This window comes from Barbus barbus, assembly GCF_936440315.1.
Source record: "Barbus barbus genome assembly, chromosome: 1".
NCBI classification, from domain to species: Eukaryota; Metazoa; Chordata; class Actinopteri; order Cypriniformes; family Cyprinidae; genus Barbus; species Barbus barbus.
Window position 1 is genome coordinate 14,996,497 of NC_136729.1, and position 18,589 is coordinate 15,015,085.

Here is an 18,589-nt window from a genome sequence, read left to right on the forward strand (position 1 = left end):
AATAGTAAAATCCAATCAATTTCAAACATTTTAAAGTTTAGTTTTGTGAAGATGTTTATATTTAGATAATTTGTATTTGTCAATTCTAAGTAATAAACTTAGGGTAAGTTTTTTTAGATAATGAAAAACATAACTTATTAACAGTCAAGTGTGTCTAAACCTGAGGCTGGTAGTGTATTATGCTTCCTGTTAAATTAATAAACTAGTTATAAATAAAGATTTTAAATTATATTTAATTGAAATTCAATACAGTGTGTAATCTGTCATTTTAAATGTCAGTAAAATGTATCTTAATTCAATGAGAAAAATGTTATTTAAAAAATATTTTAAGTAGCCTACACTCTTTACTTTGTTGAGCATTTTGGGGGATAAGAAAATATATGATCTAACAGTCCTGTATCCGCCTCTTTCTGTAAAGGCAGATTATATAGAAAACGATAACCTAAACTATTTTAATAAAATACCAAAACTATGGTTTGTCTACACATACGGTTAGAACCTGGCGCGTCGTGTTGACGTCAACAGAGCAGCCGAGCACTGGTCGCGGGGTTTACGCGTCATACAGGGGCGCTAAGATGGCTTGGCTGCATGGCCCCAACATAACGCGCTTAACAGAAGGACTGGTGTCTGTCCTAAAGGAGGATAGACCTGAATATCTACCTGCACTTCTAGCAAACTACCGTGAGCATGGAGTGGTCGGGGCTCAGGTAAGTTAGGGCTGAGGTCTTGTCCACACTGCTAGCGCGCGACGCGTGGTAGTACGCGCGCTTCCTTGATTTAAATGGAAGCGTTGAGGTTATCGTTATGTGGCTTTCCTTGTTTGCAGTGTATACAATGTCAAAATGAATACGAAACGTTGTAATTATGATTTAACGATACGTCTAATGACCAGTGTGGTAACTGAGCTGATAGTCAAGTTCACATAAGTTTTCTGTTTCTTATGCGGTTTTTCAGAGCACTGGAGCTGTGGGGGGTCTGGTGGGCATCAGTAATGTACGGCTTGGATCCAGTAAGACCAGGTGAGCTATCAAGAGTAAAACTCAAATCATGTTTTACACAATATATTCCCAGCCCTACCATTGCATTTTTCATGAAACATTTAACGACATTTCTTGCATGACCAAATCCTATCATGCTCTCAGTCTCAAAAAGCTCTTAATTTAGTCTTTATTTCACACTTTTGTCTGAGTTCTAGATTGTCCTTTTCTTATTAATCAGCAACTTTGTGTTTCTGTACTTTTCATGTTACTGCCGCCTTATGTTTTATTAGAACAAGCATTATTTCAACAAGGAAATGAATTGTTACACATTGTCACTTTCTTTCTGTTTCAGGATCAAAGCCAAAGGTAGTACATAACCATTAATAGAATAGAGGAAAGGAATAGAAAAGAAAAATAAATAAATAATAAAGATTTTAAGTTTAATAATTACTGATAAATTCTACATGCATAATACATTAGACAGGAGGTAGGACATTTTAAGAGTAATTTATGAAGGAATTCCGTTTCCAAAAAATAAATAAAAACAATAATTTTCCAAAAACATGATTTGCTGTATGTGTTGTTTTAGACTGTTGTTTTTTTTCTTAGAGGCCTCTGAATGTGACCCAAAATAAATTTTGTAAAATGTTATTTATAACCAGTGTGACGATCAGCAAAAACATTTAAGTTTGGCATCTACATAATCTAAATGCATTTTAATGATGGGCAATGCATCTATTGATGATGTATTTTTAGCAGATGTTTTGATATTGTATTTTTTTTTATCAAAATGTCATAACTGGACCTTGCAGTGAAACTTCTCTTTGGTGACGCATGCTGGATTTCTCCAATCATTCAATCCACTTAAACCCCATCTCTTTCTTGCAACCGACTGCAAGCTCTCATTCAGCTCTGCCTCCATCAACCGATGAAAAGAATAGAATCAAGTCCCCACTCTTAGTTTTTTTTCTTCTTCGATAATCCCTTTCACTCCAATGTACATCACAATATGGAAAAACAGATCTGTCGCTACTTCAGTTTCATCTTGACTTTATATTGATGTGATGACGTGTGTTTCAGGTTTGAGGGTCTCTGTCTCCTGTCTGTGCTGGTGAAGGACAGTTCGAGTGAAGTGTTCCAGCAGCATTGCCTTTCATGGCTGCGAACTTTGCAGCAGGTCATTCAGGTGAGAGATGTCTTCAGAAATTTGCTTTCTGTTCTCTTGCCTGGATCCATTTAATAGGTCTTTCCTGATTTTATTCAGTTCTGTAAGATTTAGTAATGTATCTGCTGTTGTTCTCAAACAAACAGTCACAGGCCCCGCTCCCCACCGTGCAGCTTGCTGTGAGTGTGCTGCAGGACCTGTTGCAGTACTCTTCCCAGCTGCCGGAGCTGGCCAGGGAGGTGGGGCTCAACTCCATCCTGGGCATCCTGACCTCCCTGCTCAGTCTCAAATCTGAGGTAAAAATGCGTGCGTGTCCATGTCACATTTATATTTAAATCGGTTAAACTGCCTTAAATCGAGTTAATTTTGTACTGTTATGCCACTGAGTAGGGATGTAACGATACACTCAACTCACGATTCGAGTCACGATTTTAAGACGCATTATAAATTAAATGTGTGCTTTTATTATTGCTTGGACAAAATGCTGCGCGTTTCTTTGAGAAATTGAAATATAACACTATAATATATTAATGTAGCACTTGCATATTATTGCTCTTTTGTTGGTTTTGATCGATTCTATTCTCATTTGTAAGTCGCTTTGGATAAAAGCGTCTGCTAAATAACAAAATGTAAATATAATGTAAATAACAAAACTAAATTTTTAAATTTTAAAACAAATCCCAAATCAAATAACACGCATAAAATAAATATCTTAATATAAACAAAATAAGGCTTTGTCTGTGCTTTTTCCATTTAAAATAAGAGGCAACCACTGCATTTTAATCATGATCCAAACAACGATGCTGCATACATGCAACATGAGCAGTTTTTAATCTAAATTAGATTGTATAATTTCGAAATTTGAAACAAAAACAGAATAGTCGGACTTCAGTTTTGTGAAACTATACATAAAAAATATCTGCATAAAGCTGAAACAGCAGACGAGCTGAATGAGACGCAGATTCACTTTCTGCCAGCAGGTGGCGCTTAAAGCATTTCCTTAGTTTCCACTGTAAACAAAGCAGCGCTGCACTTATGAACTTCAATATGCATTATACAGAGGCAAGATAAAAAGAAAACTAAACTAAACTTTTCTAAAGACAGTAAGTTCCCTTCAGACATACATTCATATAAACATCTACCCCTAATTGAAACGCGATTTGTTTAGCATCTCAACCGATTTGAAGCGCCACATTTGAATCGATTTTCAACCGGCTCACAGTTAATCGTTACATCCCTACCACTGAGTATATCTTAGTTAACGCTGAGCTTGTTTACTTGTGGAAAGTGTTTTCCTCATATATACACTACCATTGAAAGCGGTCAATACTTTCTTTGTTGTTTCTGAAAAAAAAAAAACAAGGATGACAGTAAAGGCATTCATATTGTATGAAACAAATTTTTTTTTTAAATTAAAACAAATATAAGTTCAAAAGAACAGCATTTATTAAAGTATCCTGAAAAATGTCATGTCATGGTTTCCACAAAAATATTAAGCAACAACTGTTTTCAACATTGTTAATAATAAGTATTTCTTGAGAACCAAATTAGCATATTACAATGATTTCTGAAAGGTCATGTGGCACTGAAGTCTGGAGTAATGGCTGCTGAAAATGCAGCTTTGCCATCACAGGAATAAATTACATTTCAAAATAGAAAAGTAATTTTAATTTGTAATAATATTTTTCAATATAATTTTACTGTATTTTTGATTAAATAAGTGCAACTTTAATTAAAAAATCTTACCGACCACAAACTTTTGAACAGTATTGTATATTGTTAAACTGAGAATAATGAAATTTGCTGTGCCTCATAAAAGCATCAAAAAAATGTTTTTTTTTTGTCATAGTGCCACCTAGCTGCTATGAAAGGAATGATGGGGTGTATGCTCTACTACACACGTGCTTGCGGATCTCTGAGGGTCAGTATAATCAATAACCATTATGATATCTGTTTTTTTATTTTTTCAGTTACTTTGAATCGGAAAAAGCTAATCATTGTCCCTTACAGGAAAAGCTTGGAGCATATTTCTTGTCTAAGATGGACTCGGATAATCCTAAAGTGCAAGAGGTTTGTTACATCTGGTTGTGGAATTAAAGGATAATGTGTGTAGCTGATTACTCAAAACAACTGAATCGGAATTTCTATAATTCTTATTTTAATTCATTGGAAGGTGGCTTGTGAATGTTATGGCCGATTGCCCTGTCTCGGTGGGGTGTTGGAAAGAGGAGGAGGTGGGCGCAGGGCTGAGGGCTGGACCAATCAGCTGCACTGCCTTCTAGCATCAGCCAACAGCATGCTGGGACAGCTGTACCAGGGTTCAGAAACGGGTATGTGGTGTGTTCTGAGTGTTTGTTGTATTGAGAGAAACATTTGTGTTAAGTTCTTGCTGGTTTTTTGTTATGTCACTGTTGCAGAAGGAACAGTGCAGTATGAGGGTCCTGGTGTGGAACTGCCTTTCCCTCCCCTGGATGACGTAGATCCACTCCTGATCCTTCAGCTCCATCATCGTTACAAGGCCGTTTGTCTGGCTATTAAACACACTCTTAGGTATTGCTAATGTTGTGTGGCTTAATTCATGGTATTTGTATAGCTGTTATTCCTGTCTGTTAAGCTTAGTTCATTTTTAATGAAGATATTTGAGATGTTGGTCCATATTAGTGAGATGTATTTCCCTCTCACAGTGCTGATCCTGCATCTTCAGTCCGTCTACCTGTTCAGCATGTTCTCAATTTTGTGTGTCGAGCCCTGGCAGTCAACACAAAGAGCATTGTAAGGTTTTAACTCACTCTCTGTATGTTTACATGCACCTTAATGATATTAAAAGTCACTGTTCGTGATATTATTCACTGAACTTGCTTAACGTTGATATGGGCGCTAACTTAAGCGGTTTCTTTCAGAGTCCAACAGGAGAGGGCTGTTTGAGGCTGATGGTTTTACCCTCTATACACATCGACACTCTAGAGCTTCTCTCTGTTCTCATCAAGGCGTAAGCAGACACAAATACACACATTTTCTCAGCTGTCTAAATGGGGACATTCCATAGACTTCTAATTTTTTTTTTAATACAGCTATTACTGAACACTGTAGCTTTCTGCATTTTTACCCCAAAAAAACTATTTTAGCCCACTGTTTTGTCTGCAAAATATGGTTAAGTAGGTACACACGCACCATCACTTGCATTTTTCACAAAAAGGGTACTGAGTAGGGCCTGAAAAAATTGGCCTTTTAAATAAACAAAAGTTAATAATAACATAAAACATAACAATAGACTCGGTCTCAATCAATGAATCTTACATCCTCAGTAAAACCATAGAAGAGTTCCAACAATGCAACTTTATTTATTAATATATAACATTAATTGTGTGACTGCTTGATTTGATTAAAGAATTGTATATTGGTGGTTGATGGCTAAATGAACAGAAGTAGCTGATCATTTGTGATGGTATATTTTATTTATTTATTATTATTTTTTGTGTGGTACAGTGTGGGTGGTGGACTGGTCCAGTATAGCAGTGTGCTCACAAGGCTTTTCTCACAATCTCTGTCTGCATGGACACCTCTGCCTGAGGCTAGTCTGGGCCAGCAAAGAGCATACAGGTATTACAAAAACACCACTGATGACGGAAAATTAAATTTGATTCTCTTTGTGCCTTGTATTAACAGTAATCTTTGGCACTCTGACCATAAGTGGTCAGACATGATTACCTTTTATTAGCATTTCTGAAATGATTCTCCTGTGAACACTTGATCACATTTCATTGTGACATAGTAACACACTGATGTAGTGAATAAAGCACAAATTATGCTCACTCACTGTTATTTTAGTTGTTTTCCAACCTTTTGTCGATATGTTCTATTTTACCTACAGTGCAGTCCGAGTGACTGTGTACCGTACCATTGAACTGTGGGTAAGAGTAGGAGGTGCCTCTCTGCTTCAGGCAAGCCCCTCTCACACAGAATTACTTTTCACTCATTTGATGGGTGACATCACGCCAGCATCAGAAGCAGTCAAGGTAGGTTTAAGGGTCTTTATAACACAAATATCATAGGGAATGAAATTAGAGATGAGCCTCCTGGGGAAGATGGGTGTGTAATCTGAAGAATTGTATATTTATATTCTACCAGAATGCACTAAATTAATTAATTGACAGTAATATTTCAATTTCATATAAATGTTAGGCTTTTTCTTGAAAGAATCCTGAATTGCATCATGGATTCTAAACTCAAAAAAAGCAGCACAATTGTTTTCAACACTGTTAATAAGACGACAATTTTGGAGCATCAAATCAGCATATTAGAATGATTTTTCAGGCATCATGTGACACTGAATACTGCAGTAATGGCTGCTGATTGTTCAGATTTGCTATCATAGGAACAAATTGCATTTCACAATATTTTAAAACAGTAAAAGTATTTCAAATTGTAATACGTTACATTTATTGTTTTTAATGGTATTTTTGATCAAATAAATGCAGCCTTGGTAAGCATGTGATACACCCCAAATGTATCACATGGTCATCTTTGGGCATTGTAGTCTCATTTTTAATACCACTTTTTAATCAATGTATACATTGAATTGTAGTCCTGCTTGAAATATTTCCATTTCTTTCTCTAATGTTTTTATCGTTTGCTGTCTAGCTTCGTTCTGGACAACAGTCACAGTCCATAAATGACCTGATTGGTTCTGCTGGCAAGTCAGGTCCTCGTCGAACGAAAGGAATGGGAGATGGAATATCATTACAGAGGAAAGGAGATGTGCTAGCCAATCAAGACACGTGTTTTGCTGCTCTTAGGGGTGAGCGCTCAGTGAAGATCAGTGAATTTAAAATTTTACTAGCAGAAATAAAAATGTATTTACTGATGATGAATGATTCCTTGACAGCATTAAGACATATAATTTTGACCAGTGGAACTTTGTTGAAAGAAGATCTGCATAAGGTTTGTTTGTGTTTCTGTTTTGAGGTCTTTTTATGTTACGAGTATGGGAAGTTGTGTTTCATGTTGCTCTTCTATACACTCCCTCCCTTGTTAGAGGATCCAAGACCTGGTGGTGCCTCTGTGTGTGCGTCTGCAGCAGCAGTCTCACTGTGTGCAGGAGGTCGGTGCTGTCAGTGGCCAGTATGGCAGCCCCTCTCCTCGCCGAGAGCTCTACCGCCTCTTACTAGCACTTGTGCTGGTGCCCTCTCCCCGCTGGCCTCCTCCCCTCTCCTGCGCAGTGTCTGCCTTCAGTCACGGACGGAGAGATCGCAACATCCTGGTGAGTTAACATCCTTGACTAGAACTTTTCTCAGAATTCTGTTAGCCAGGCCATTTTTTCAATTGGTCTCAGTCAGTTTTCATAAGCTGCTTTTCCACCGAAATGACCTGGAGCAATTTGTCCCAGGAACTTTTTCCCCCCCAGACCCGTTGCTGTCTGCCTTTCCATCATGGTCTAAAGTATCAAGATGATGAGGCAAATTGTCTGGTGACGTAGGTCTGTGCGCGTTTCTCAATAAAAAGTATGCAAATTTCGGACTTACATCCTCGGTAGTTCGGACTTCGCAAGTTCGCCTCGGAAGTGTGAACACCTGGGGATGGAACGACGCAAGTCCGGTAATTCTGCAAAGAGCAGCGTTCTTGAAAACGTCAAGTCCGCTCGCCCCGGCTACTGCAATTTTCCTCACTGTATTTACAATAAGATGAAATATGAAATCAAACACCACTGCCTCTTTTTGGCTTCATTTAAACATATTAATAGAAATGTAGTTCAGGGAATGTACATGCATTACAATGAAACAAAATATTGTATCAAACAGTATTGCCTCTCTTAATTTTCCTTTGAACATATTAGTAGAATAAAGACCTAGGATTACCTGTTAGATTTTCCCAAAATGAATGACATCTTATGTTTAACCACTACAGAGACATCAGAGCCAGCGGAAAATGTCAGAAGGACTAGCCAAGTTAAGGCTGCTCTCGTTGGGATACATGAACACTGAGCGCCCGATGATCGCGTGGAGCTTACGTCTCTGAAATCAGCGACGCACATTTTCAAATAGGCGCCGTCTTTATAAATAAACCGCTGATTTGAGTTTCAAAAAACTATATTCTCACCTGAAATACTTTTAAAACTCCATTTCATGACACAATAACAGTAATATTTTTAAAAAATTATGCGAATATTGTGGTTTAAATCATGGTTGAAATACAATGCTGTGAACTCAACCAATCACCGCCCAAGTCCCGCCCCTGAAACCAGATCTTTGAAGAAGTACTACCTCGCAAGCAGGGATTTTCTGAGGGCCAAATTTTTACCCGGAACTTTATTTAGATCCTGGTTCCTGCGGTGAAAACACACAGAGACCGGGCCAAAGTCCCTAGTTCCTGGGGAAAGTTCCTGCGGTGTAAACGGGGCTATAGATGTATGAAGTCACTTCCCATAAAACTCAATCAGATGTTCCAGCAAAATAACGCCCTGTGTAGTTCATCACATTATCAAATGAACGTTCAGTTTGACATCCAGAAAGTTTTATGCGTTTTATATTTAGATTTTTTTTTTCTGAAAGAAATACCATTTTGTTATAATGCATATACATTTATAAATACATTAAATGAGGCCTAAATGTCCAAACATGTTTTGGGACCACTGAATATACAATGTTACACCTTGCTTTCTCTCACACAAACACACTTCTACTATAAGTTTAACATGCATCCCATATTGTGTTTGTAAACAAGACAAAATGCTAAACAGAATGTTGAATATTCTTTCCTTGCATCTAAATGTTATCCACTAGAGGGAGTCTTGCTCTAGGGGTCTCACTGGTTTGCTGATAAACAGTATTTCTCAGCTAATTTCTTATGCATTATTATTGTGACTTAAAGTGCATTGTGCATTTGAAAGCAGAAGCACTGCAAAAGGCCACAGTGTTGAGTAAATGCATTTTGTAATAAGAGGCTGTTGAAGTCTGTGTCAACACTCAACAGGTTATTTCAGTAACACTTTATAATAAGGTTTAACTTAAATAAATCCGTGAACTAACAATGAAGAACAGTTTTACTGCATTTATTAATAGAGACTCATTTAGAAATATGCTATTGTTTATTAATTTGCTTATCCATGATATATTACTTTAAATTTATTTAACTTTAAATTTTGAACGTGTTAATATATGTAGACATTAACATTAACGGCTTGACAACAATATACATAATGCAGTTATTGTTAATGAACTGAACCATATTGTGTTCCCAGTGTTTCTTATGGTATATCAGACAACCTAAAATAGACTATTATGCCTATATTACGGGTGTGCCATATCATATCGTCCACAATAATACTGGTATACATTTTTACTAGGGATGCACCGATTGTTCGGCAGCAAAAAAATTATTCGGCCGAAAAATAGCACACAAAAACCTCTTTCGGTGGTCAGCCGAATAAGCAAAAAGACCGAACCAATTGTACCGAACAATGACGTGACACGATCAAATAGAGAATTAAACAATTAAATACACTGCAGAACGTTATGTTTTCTAATACACGTATGAACTGCATGTCTTCAAACAGCACTGTCTCGTTAGACTGGGTTCAAAGCCCAAACCTCAAGGGAAATCTGCGCTGAAACTGTTACGCGTCAGTTGCTCAGTAACACTTATGAATTTTTACAAGGCATGTAACAATGTGATATGTGCGACAAACATCTTCCCAAATTTGTAATGAGTTATTTATAAATCTGCTGTTGTCAACAAAAAGCACTGAGAACTTCCTGCAGGTTTCCATCAAAATAAAAGCTCCATCAACATTGTTAGTACTGGTATTGTAATTTTACTGTTGTTCTGTTAAATATAATTTTGCTGTTGTTCTGTTAAATAAAATTAAAAAGTAAGAGTAAGAAAATAATAATATAATAATTACAACAGCTCTATTAATACATTTATTATAACGTTCACACATGGGGTACGTTCACACTGTCAGTTTTTGGGACAACTGCATTTACTTACAGGTGTGAGTCTCGAAATGTCCCGTTCACACAGCAGCTTACAGTTGTGCTTGGAATACTGTCTGTATGAACGTGCAACGGGAGTCAAGCACGTATTCCTTACCAGTAACCATAGCGACAGTGACCAAAGTAAAATCAAAGATACTGAAAGTTTTATTACTTCTTACATGACAAGAGTCCAATCGAGCAGCGAGTTCATTCGTTAAATCTTACTTATCCGACAGCAGCTTTTACATTTGGGTGGAGATCGCAGCATTTGAATCGCGTAAAACTAGAACGCTTACAAGGCTGTACCCCGTCCCCACCTCGGGTACTTGGACCACATCACTCTTATGCTAATCCCAGCATATAGACCACTTCTCAAACTCGCCAAACCGGTTCAAAAGCAGATCACAGTATGGCCAGACAATGCCACCTCAGCACTACAGGACTGCTTTCAGTGCACAGACTGGAACATGTTTAAAGAGGCAGCCACCTACAACAACCACACAGACCTGCACGAGTACACTGAAACTGTGACTGCTTGCATCAAAAAGTGCACTGATGATGTGACAGTCACCAAGACCATCACCACACGTGCAAACCAGAAGCCATGGATGACAGCAGAGGTCCATGGCCTGCTAAAGACCAGAGATGAAGCATTCAGATCAGGAGATAAAGCAGCCCTCAAAACAGCAAGAGCCAATCTGTCCTGTGGCATCAAAAATGCAAAACGCTCATATGCTCAAAAAATCAACAATCACTTCACAGACAGCAGAGACACACGGAGCCTGTGGTAAGCCATTCAGACCATCACTGACTACAAGCCCCCGCCACAGGCCTGTGATGAGGACACATCCCTCCCCGATGCACTCAACCACTTTTATTCACGGTTTGAAATGTAGAATGACACACCTGCACAAAAACTGCCCACACCTCCCAACGACCGGGCGCTCTGTCTGTCTCCAGCCGACGTAAGGAAGACCCTATCTAGGATTAACCCACACAAGGCTGTGGGTCCTGACAACATACCTGGCCGTGTTCTGAGAGACTGTGCTGCACAGCTGACAGATGCGCTTACAGATATCTTCAACACCTCGTTGAGCCAGGCAGTCGTCCCCACATGTCTCAAATCCACAACAATCATACCGGTACCAAAGAAATCACCTGTGTCCTGTCTAAATGACTACCGTCCCATAGCACTGACTCCAATCATGAAGAAGTGCTTTGAGAGGCTAGTCATGCACAACATCAAAACCAGACTCCCCAACACACTCGACCCGCTCCAGTTTGCATACCGTCCAAACCGTTCTACGGACGATGCTATTTCCTCCACCCTCCACCTGGGTCTAACCCACCTAGAAAATAAAGACGTTAGAATGCTGTTCATTGACTTCAGCTCGGCATTCAACACAATCTCACAACAGCTCATAAATTAACTAAACCTGCTGGGCCTTAACAATTCCCTGTGTAATTGGATCCTGGACTTTCTAACCGGAAGACCTCAGCCAGTCCGTGTCGGCCACAACACCTCGAGCACTACAACACTGAGCACAGGTGCCCCACAAGGCTGTGTGCTCAGCCCGCTGCTCTTCACACTGCTGACCCATGACTGCACTGCCAAGTTCAGCTCCAACCACATCATCAAGTTTGCTGATGACACAACAGTGGTAGGTTGAAACGATGAAACGCACTACAGAGAGGAAGTGGCACAGCTGGCTGAATGGTGTGGCACTAACATTCTGTCCCTCAATGTGGAGAAAGGAGGTTGTGATGGACTTCAGAAGAAACTCCGTTGACCACCCCCCCACTGACCATCGACAGCTCGACTGTGGAGAGAGTCAGCAGCACTAAATTCCTGGGGGTGCACATCACAGAGGATCGCACCTGGACCACCAACACCATGTCGCTCTCCAAAAAGGCACAACAGCGCCTACACTTTTTTTCCGCCGGCTGATCCCACCCATCCACCCTCCACCCATCCTCACCACATTCTACAGAGGCACCATTGAGAGTGTGCTGACCAGATGCATCACTGTCTGGTATGGGAACAGCAGTGCTGCTGACCGCAAGACCCTTGTGAATACAGCTGCAAAGATCATCGGTGCCCCTCTCCCCTCCATCCTGGACATTTTCCTTACACGATGCTCCAGCAAAACCAACAACATATTGAAGGACTCCACCCATCCCTCCCACAGTCTCTTCCAGCTCCTACCATCAGGAAGACGGTACTGGAGCATCAGAGCCCGCTCCGTCAGACTGCTCAACAGCTTTTTCCCCCAGGCTGTGAGAGCCCTGAACTCAAATCACCCCGCTCCCCTCTGAAACCCCATGCAAACCCTACCTCCTGAAACATGGACCACCCCCCAACCTTACCACACCAAAGAAAAAACTGTATGGAACTTTTTTTGTGCAATTCGAAGTAACACACTCTCCTCTATGTGCACTAGACACTTTACACACACTGCTGCGTGTACACTATCCCACAAAAGACTCAGCAATATATGTATGTTTTCATGCTCATGCACTACAAATCATCCTGCACTGTTCCCCAACCAGCTGCTTGACTCAAAATGTCTCTCTTTGCACATGTACAGTATTTGTGAAGCATTCGTATAGTTAGTATTTTTTATCCTAAATACTTATATATATATATATATAGTATACTTATAGTTAAAATCTGTCAGTAGGTTAGTTGTGTATAGGTTTATTGTGTTTTTTACTTCATTGTTGTATGTCTGTATTTATGTAGCACCGTGGTCCTGCGAGGCACGATATTTCGTTCCACTGTATTTCCCCACATGTAGCGGAATGACAATAAAGCTCCGGTGGAAAACTGACGGATCTAAAATTTTCAGATGACATGCAGCACATTTCTCCGTCACTGTAAGTTACCGAAAACACGAAACACACGGTAGATGCGCGGCTCTCTCTCGTGCTGTATGACGTGACAGACAACTACCTGTGTAGTCCTGTTCTGTTCACACAGCGCGTGTGTTCCGAGAATGTGGTTGTGAGTCCTGAAAATGTACAGGTGTGAGTTCGGTTATAGAATACGGTTGTCACACCCGTAAATAACTGGACTGTGTGTGAACATAACCGTATTAAGGACTTAAGAGGGCAGTCGTGGCCTAATGGATAGAGTTGGACTTGTAACCTGAAGGTCGTGGGTTCGAGTCTCTGGTCCGGCAGGGATTGTAGGTGGGGGAGTGAATAACCAACACTTTCTCCACCCTCAATACCATGAGCAAGGCACCGAACCCCCAACTGCTCCCCGGGCGCCGCAGCAATGGCTGCCCACTGCTCCGGGGTATGTTCACTACTGTGTGTACACTTGGATGGGTTAAATGCAGAGCACAAATTCCGAGTATGGGTCACCATACTTGGCCACACACCACTTCCCCTTTCCCTTTCGTCAAAAACGGCATTCTGTGTGGCCATAGTGTTCAAATTGGGATCTGTAATAATGTTTTAAAAGAATTCCCTTCTGCTCAGCAAGGCTGCATTTATTTGCAAGTCTGATTTAAGAAGGGGGTCTCAAAAATGGCCACAAAATATAATTTTACTAACTTTTAAAACTATTAATTTTAAGTGAAATGCTTTGTTGGTATAATATCTTCTAGGAATGTTAAAAATGTTCAGTGTTAAATAAGTATTTTTAAATTGTTGTTTTGTATTAGTGCACAATGTTAAAAAAATTATAATTTGTTCCACATAGTGTCCATTTCATTCATTTAACCTTTAATATTGGAGGCATCCAAGTTATTTGACACATTTAAACTTTTTTTTTTGTTAAAGTAACGCAATAGTTACTTTCCCTGGTAATTGGTTACTTTTATAATGATGTAACTCAATTACTAACTCAAAAGTTATTATTTGTGAGAAGTAACTATAACTATTTTTTTTTTTTAAAGCAACTTGCCTAACACTGGTCACTGCTATTGCACTATTAAGCTGCTTCTGCCACCTTATGACACTTCGAATTAGGTAGTCTGTCATCAATGACAGTAGCTCATTGGAAAAGGATGGAAAATGCCCTTCATTGTGTTTGCACTAATAAATGTTGCTGCCTGCCAGCTGCAATCACCAATAAAACGTTGTTCCATAGTTTTTTTTTGTATATCGTCATAAATATCATTATCGCAAATATAGGCTACTTGAAATACTGTGATATAATTTTGAGGCTATATCGCCCACCCCTAGCCTACATATGTTTTCATATGTATATCAAACCAGTGATTTGTGAAATCAGTGTACCAAAAATCCAACCCTTTGTATACATTCCAGTTTAAACAATTTAATGGCACCCAACCTACCTGAATGCGCGAACATGTCAGTATACAGTGATTGACGACACATGCATTAATTTTGACACATGTATCCTCTCTTATGTGGCTGTTTACTTTCACTGTGAAAGCTCATTCTGGGTGGTGTACTGGCTATGTGCTTCAAATGACGCAGGAGACTGTAACTGGAAACAGTGTTTCTTGTTTACAAATGTTTAAAGGAAAGTATTGAGAGATTAAAAAGAAACATTACGCCTCGCAAACTGTTTCTTTTATTGTCTCCAAAAGCAAAATTTAGCCTATTTTAACACTGAAATAGAAACCGCCAAGTGAGCGTGGCTCTGGCATTGTTGTATCTGTCTGTGGTTCATCACACAGCTATCAAATTTCTTCATTTAGCCACAAAAAGATACTTGTGCCTTCTTTTATTTAACCTCATGTCATTCCAAACCTGTTTGATTTAGGAAGGTATTTGAAAGGTATTTTGAAAAAAGTATGTTTTTGTTTCTTATTTTGTCCATATATAATGAAAGTCAATGGGGTCCTACGTTGTTTGGAGAATGTATTTTTTTGGATGGAATATCCCTTTAAGAGTTTCAATTACTGTGTCACTCTGAACAATGGTGATATTGACTCATTCATTATGTGTTGGCATAGTCAAATTTGTACTGACCTCACATAATGTGACTATTGGCACTTCCCTTTTTTCTTTGTGTTTCCCTACAGGTATCATCATTCTGTGCTGAAGCTCTGACTATATGCAACACCCTTATTCATCCTCGCACACCTTCAATCTCTCTCCCTCTCACCCCTCTAACTCTCAAATCAACCCCAACTGCCCCTGTCCTTGCCTCTGGCCAAAACCCCTCACTGTCCATCCCTACCCTCCTTGGTGGACCTGCAACAGGGCCACCTTTCCCTGCCAGACATCCTATGGGCTTAGGTCCCGCTACCCTGCTTGGTTCTTTGGAGAACCATTTACCTTTGGCTCCTCCGGTTCTTCCGATTCCAGCAGGTGCTACAGCCACCCCAGGTGACCTGCTGCTCTCTCCAGTCCAATCAGGTGAACTGGCAGGTCTCGGAGCCCCTGAAGGCCAACGACAAGTTTTTGTCCGCTACGATAAAGAAGAGCCGGAAGATGTAGAGATCTCTTTGGAGAGCGATTCAGATGATAGCGTGGTCATCATGCCAGCGGGTATGATGATGGAGATGCAAGATGGAGCAGCAAATGCACAATCATTGTCCCAGTCAGCAGTTCCTGCTGTAGGTGGCCTGCAGCCTTCTGCCCCCATAGTGGGTGAGGTTGGATCGGTTGACACTTCGCTCCCTAATGAGCTGCCCACCTCCATTCCCCACCAGATTCTACCAGCTAACGCTAATAACATTAACTCTTTCCCTGGACCGAGCCAGACAGCCCAGCTTGTGTCTCTGGTGCCTCCTCTGAACTCAACTACAGCTTCACTCTCAGCATCACCTGCCGGACTTGCAGACTCACTGACGGGTGGTCCGCAACTTCAGCAGATGTTGATGCAGACTTCTCCAGGTGGGCAGCCACCTACGTTGGGCTTGTCTTTACAGATGCAGCTTCAGAACCAGATTGCTCAGACCAGCTGTCAGCTCCAGCAGCAGCCCCCAGTAAATGAGGTGGACCAGAACGTCATCAACATCAACAGCTCAGATGATGAGGAAGAGGAGGAAGAGGAGCTGGAGGAGGAGGATGAATTAGGAGAGGAGGAGGAAGAGGAGGAGGGCCTGGAGGATGAAGAGGAGGAAGAGGAAGGCAGTGACTTCAATGATGAAGAGTACTGTGAGGACGAGTTAGAAGACTATGACGATGAAGAGGATGAGGAAGAAGAGGAAAGTGAGGAGATCCAGCCGTTGGAGGGAGACAACGGCAGAGGGATGATGGGTGAGGAGGAGGCAGAGGTCATGATCGAGGCAGAGGAGCAGCAAGGGATAGAAATGTTTTGCATGGAGAGAGAACGAGAAGAAGAACCAGGGATCGAGGAGATGGAGGGTGTGAGGAGTGTCTATGCCGATGAAAGAATCAAGGACAAGGGGACCGTGGAGGAAATCGAGAACATTGGAGCAGTTGAGAGAAATGAACCTGTGGTTGGCAAGGATCAAATAGATAGTCTTGTAATCAGTGGAGATGCAGAAGGCCATGAAGACGACACAAGAGTGGAGGCGGTTGAACCTGAAGTGAAAACATGTGAGGAAGTGGCAAGACCAGAAGATCCTGCGGAAGATGCTGGGTCGTCACAACAGGGTCAGGAATTGAGTGTAGAAGATGAAGTTCAAAAGCAAGAACCAGAATTACTGCCCAAAGACACAACCAATCAGAGCGCACCATCCACGTCCGAGCAAGAGGGGTTACAGAGTGTAGCCGAGACAGCAGAAGAAGAGGTAGAGAAAGAGACTGATGAACAGGGAGAGGATTCCGAAGCAAGGGGAACAAAGAGGAAAATGGAGGATCGCGAGGAAGGAGAGTCTTCTGAGCAAGGCACCGAAAAGAAAAAGGTAACTGAGTAATGTCTAACCTTGGTGCTGATTTCTGAATTCTCCAAATGCATCGCCCTTAGCTACACAGGCTTGGATTAATTCACTTGAGCACCAAATTAGCATATTAGAATTAGCTGACAATGAAGACCTGAGTGATGGCTGATAAAAATGCCAGCTTTGCTATAACAAAAATAAATTGCATTACAAATTGATAAAATAGAATAAAGATATTTTTAAAGTTAGTATTTCACAGTATTACTGTAGTTTTGATCAAATAAATATAACATTAGTGAGTATAAGAGACTTATTTAAAAAAATATAAAAAATACCTTACAGACTCTAAACTTTTGAATTGTAATGTGTATTTTGGCTACCGTAGTACTTATGAATACACTGTGAAACACTAATGTTGTGTTCTCAGTATTTACTGCGAAGGCCAGCAACCGCAGTAATGACAGTTAAATGTCACCCTTTCCAAGTAACTATATTTCCTTGAATATTGATGATTGTTATTGCCACAGAAATGCACATGCATGGGGTATGTAAAACAACAAGGATTCACATTACATCAACATGTGCATACTTGCATGAAGTAGCTTCTGGCCTCAGTTTGGATTAGTTCTTTAAACATTCGAGGAAGCCAAAACAAATGAGAGTGCCTTGAATGTCTTGTAATGTCTTTTGTGCGCAGTGTTTACTTGTTAACTACTTGACTTGTACTGTTTATTCTGGTAATGGCATGTAAACAATATGTTGCTTATTCAGAACATTTCTCTCCAGCACATTCTCTCTAACTCGCTCAATCTTTTTTTACAGATGGATGATGAGGCAATGGCTTCTATGCTGGCTGACTTTGTTGACTGTCCACCAGACGATGACGACGGCGGAGCCTCACAGTCCTAACATGACCAAACTTCTCATTCACTCAATTGTCACATCAAAGGAGCTTTCCAATGAATAGTCAGAACCTGATAGGTCACATTTGACTGATACTGTTGCCTCAAACTCTGCTGTAGTTGCACTAGAACAGCACCAAATCGGTTTCTTTGATGAAAGAGTTTTAGGTTTTCATGTTAAAAGAAACGTCAATACCATTGATAATGTTAAAGATGGCAAAATCCGTTCATAAGTTGAGAATTTTTCTTTTTCTGGCAGCTTAATACAAGTATGATGATACAGTAGTCACAAGTATTCAAAAGTGCTTTTATCAGTTGGACATTGATTAATGTGGTTTTGTGGTCTTTTTTTGTATTATCATTTGTACATGTAACACACATACTTGCCATTGTGTTTAAAAAAAATCATGCAATAAAGAGGATCTGTTATGGCACTTTGTTCATGGATTCTGTAGAAATTAGACCCTATCATTCCCAATATTTAGGTGAAGTAAATTATAACCACAATTTGAATGAAATCAACATGTTGTAATGGGGAACTGATATTGAGTGTTCTCAAAAACAGTCTTGCATAACAGCAGCTTGGCGTAAGCTGTCTACTAAACGGTGAACATGGCATGCAAAACAAGGCCACAGGAATGCATTATCCTATATAAATTCATTTCCTGAACTCTGGTCCTGCTTGGCTTCCTGAGTATTTTTTTGGTACTACAGTATGTTCCTTTAAGTTTTCATTAGTGTTGTCATTTTAAAGGATGGTAGATAAAGTGGGGTTTGGGGTTGGTAAGATTTTTTA

At 40.1% G+C, this 18,589-nt stretch overlaps 1 protein-coding gene across 1 annotated transcript; it reads left to right on the forward strand.

Annotated features, from left to right (window-relative positions):
* Window positions 1-537: 537 nt before the first annotated feature.
* On the forward strand, window positions 538-18,461 carry LOC306852624 (proline-, glutamic acid- and leucine-rich protein 1-like). The gene is made up of 17 exons (XM_079389608.1): window positions 538-707; window positions 955-1,019; window positions 2,061-2,166; window positions 2,292-2,441; window positions 3,995-4,066; window positions 4,156-4,215; window positions 4,319-4,475; window positions 4,563-4,695; window positions 4,830-4,917; window positions 5,046-5,134; window positions 5,632-5,745; window positions 6,017-6,161; window positions 6,787-6,943; window positions 7,031-7,086; window positions 7,181-7,405; window positions 15,122-16,915; window positions 17,714-18,461. Exons 1-17 carry the CDS (start codon window positions 576-578, stop codon window positions 17,798-17,800), a joined length of 3,630 nt encoding a protein of 1,209 aa, XP_079245734.1. The 5' UTR covers window positions 538-575; the 3' UTR covers window positions 17,801-18,461.
* The last annotated feature ends 128 nt before the right edge of the window (window positions 18,462-18,589 follow it).

Excerpts from the sequence above, each read along its gene's own strand:
- LOC306852624 (XM_079389608.1), top strand. The coding sequence starts at position 576 with ATGGCTTGGCTGCATGGCCCCAACATAACGCGCTTAACAGAAGGACTG. Across the intron at positions 4,067-4,155 it reads GTGCTTGCGGATCTCTGAGG|GAAAAGCTTGGAGCATATTT; the intron begins GTCAGTATAATC and ends TGTCCCTTACAG. Across the intron at positions 5,135-5,631 it reads CTCTCTGTTCTCATCAAGGC|TGTGGGTGGTGGACTGGTCC; the intron begins GTAAGCAGACAC and ends TGTGTGGTACAG.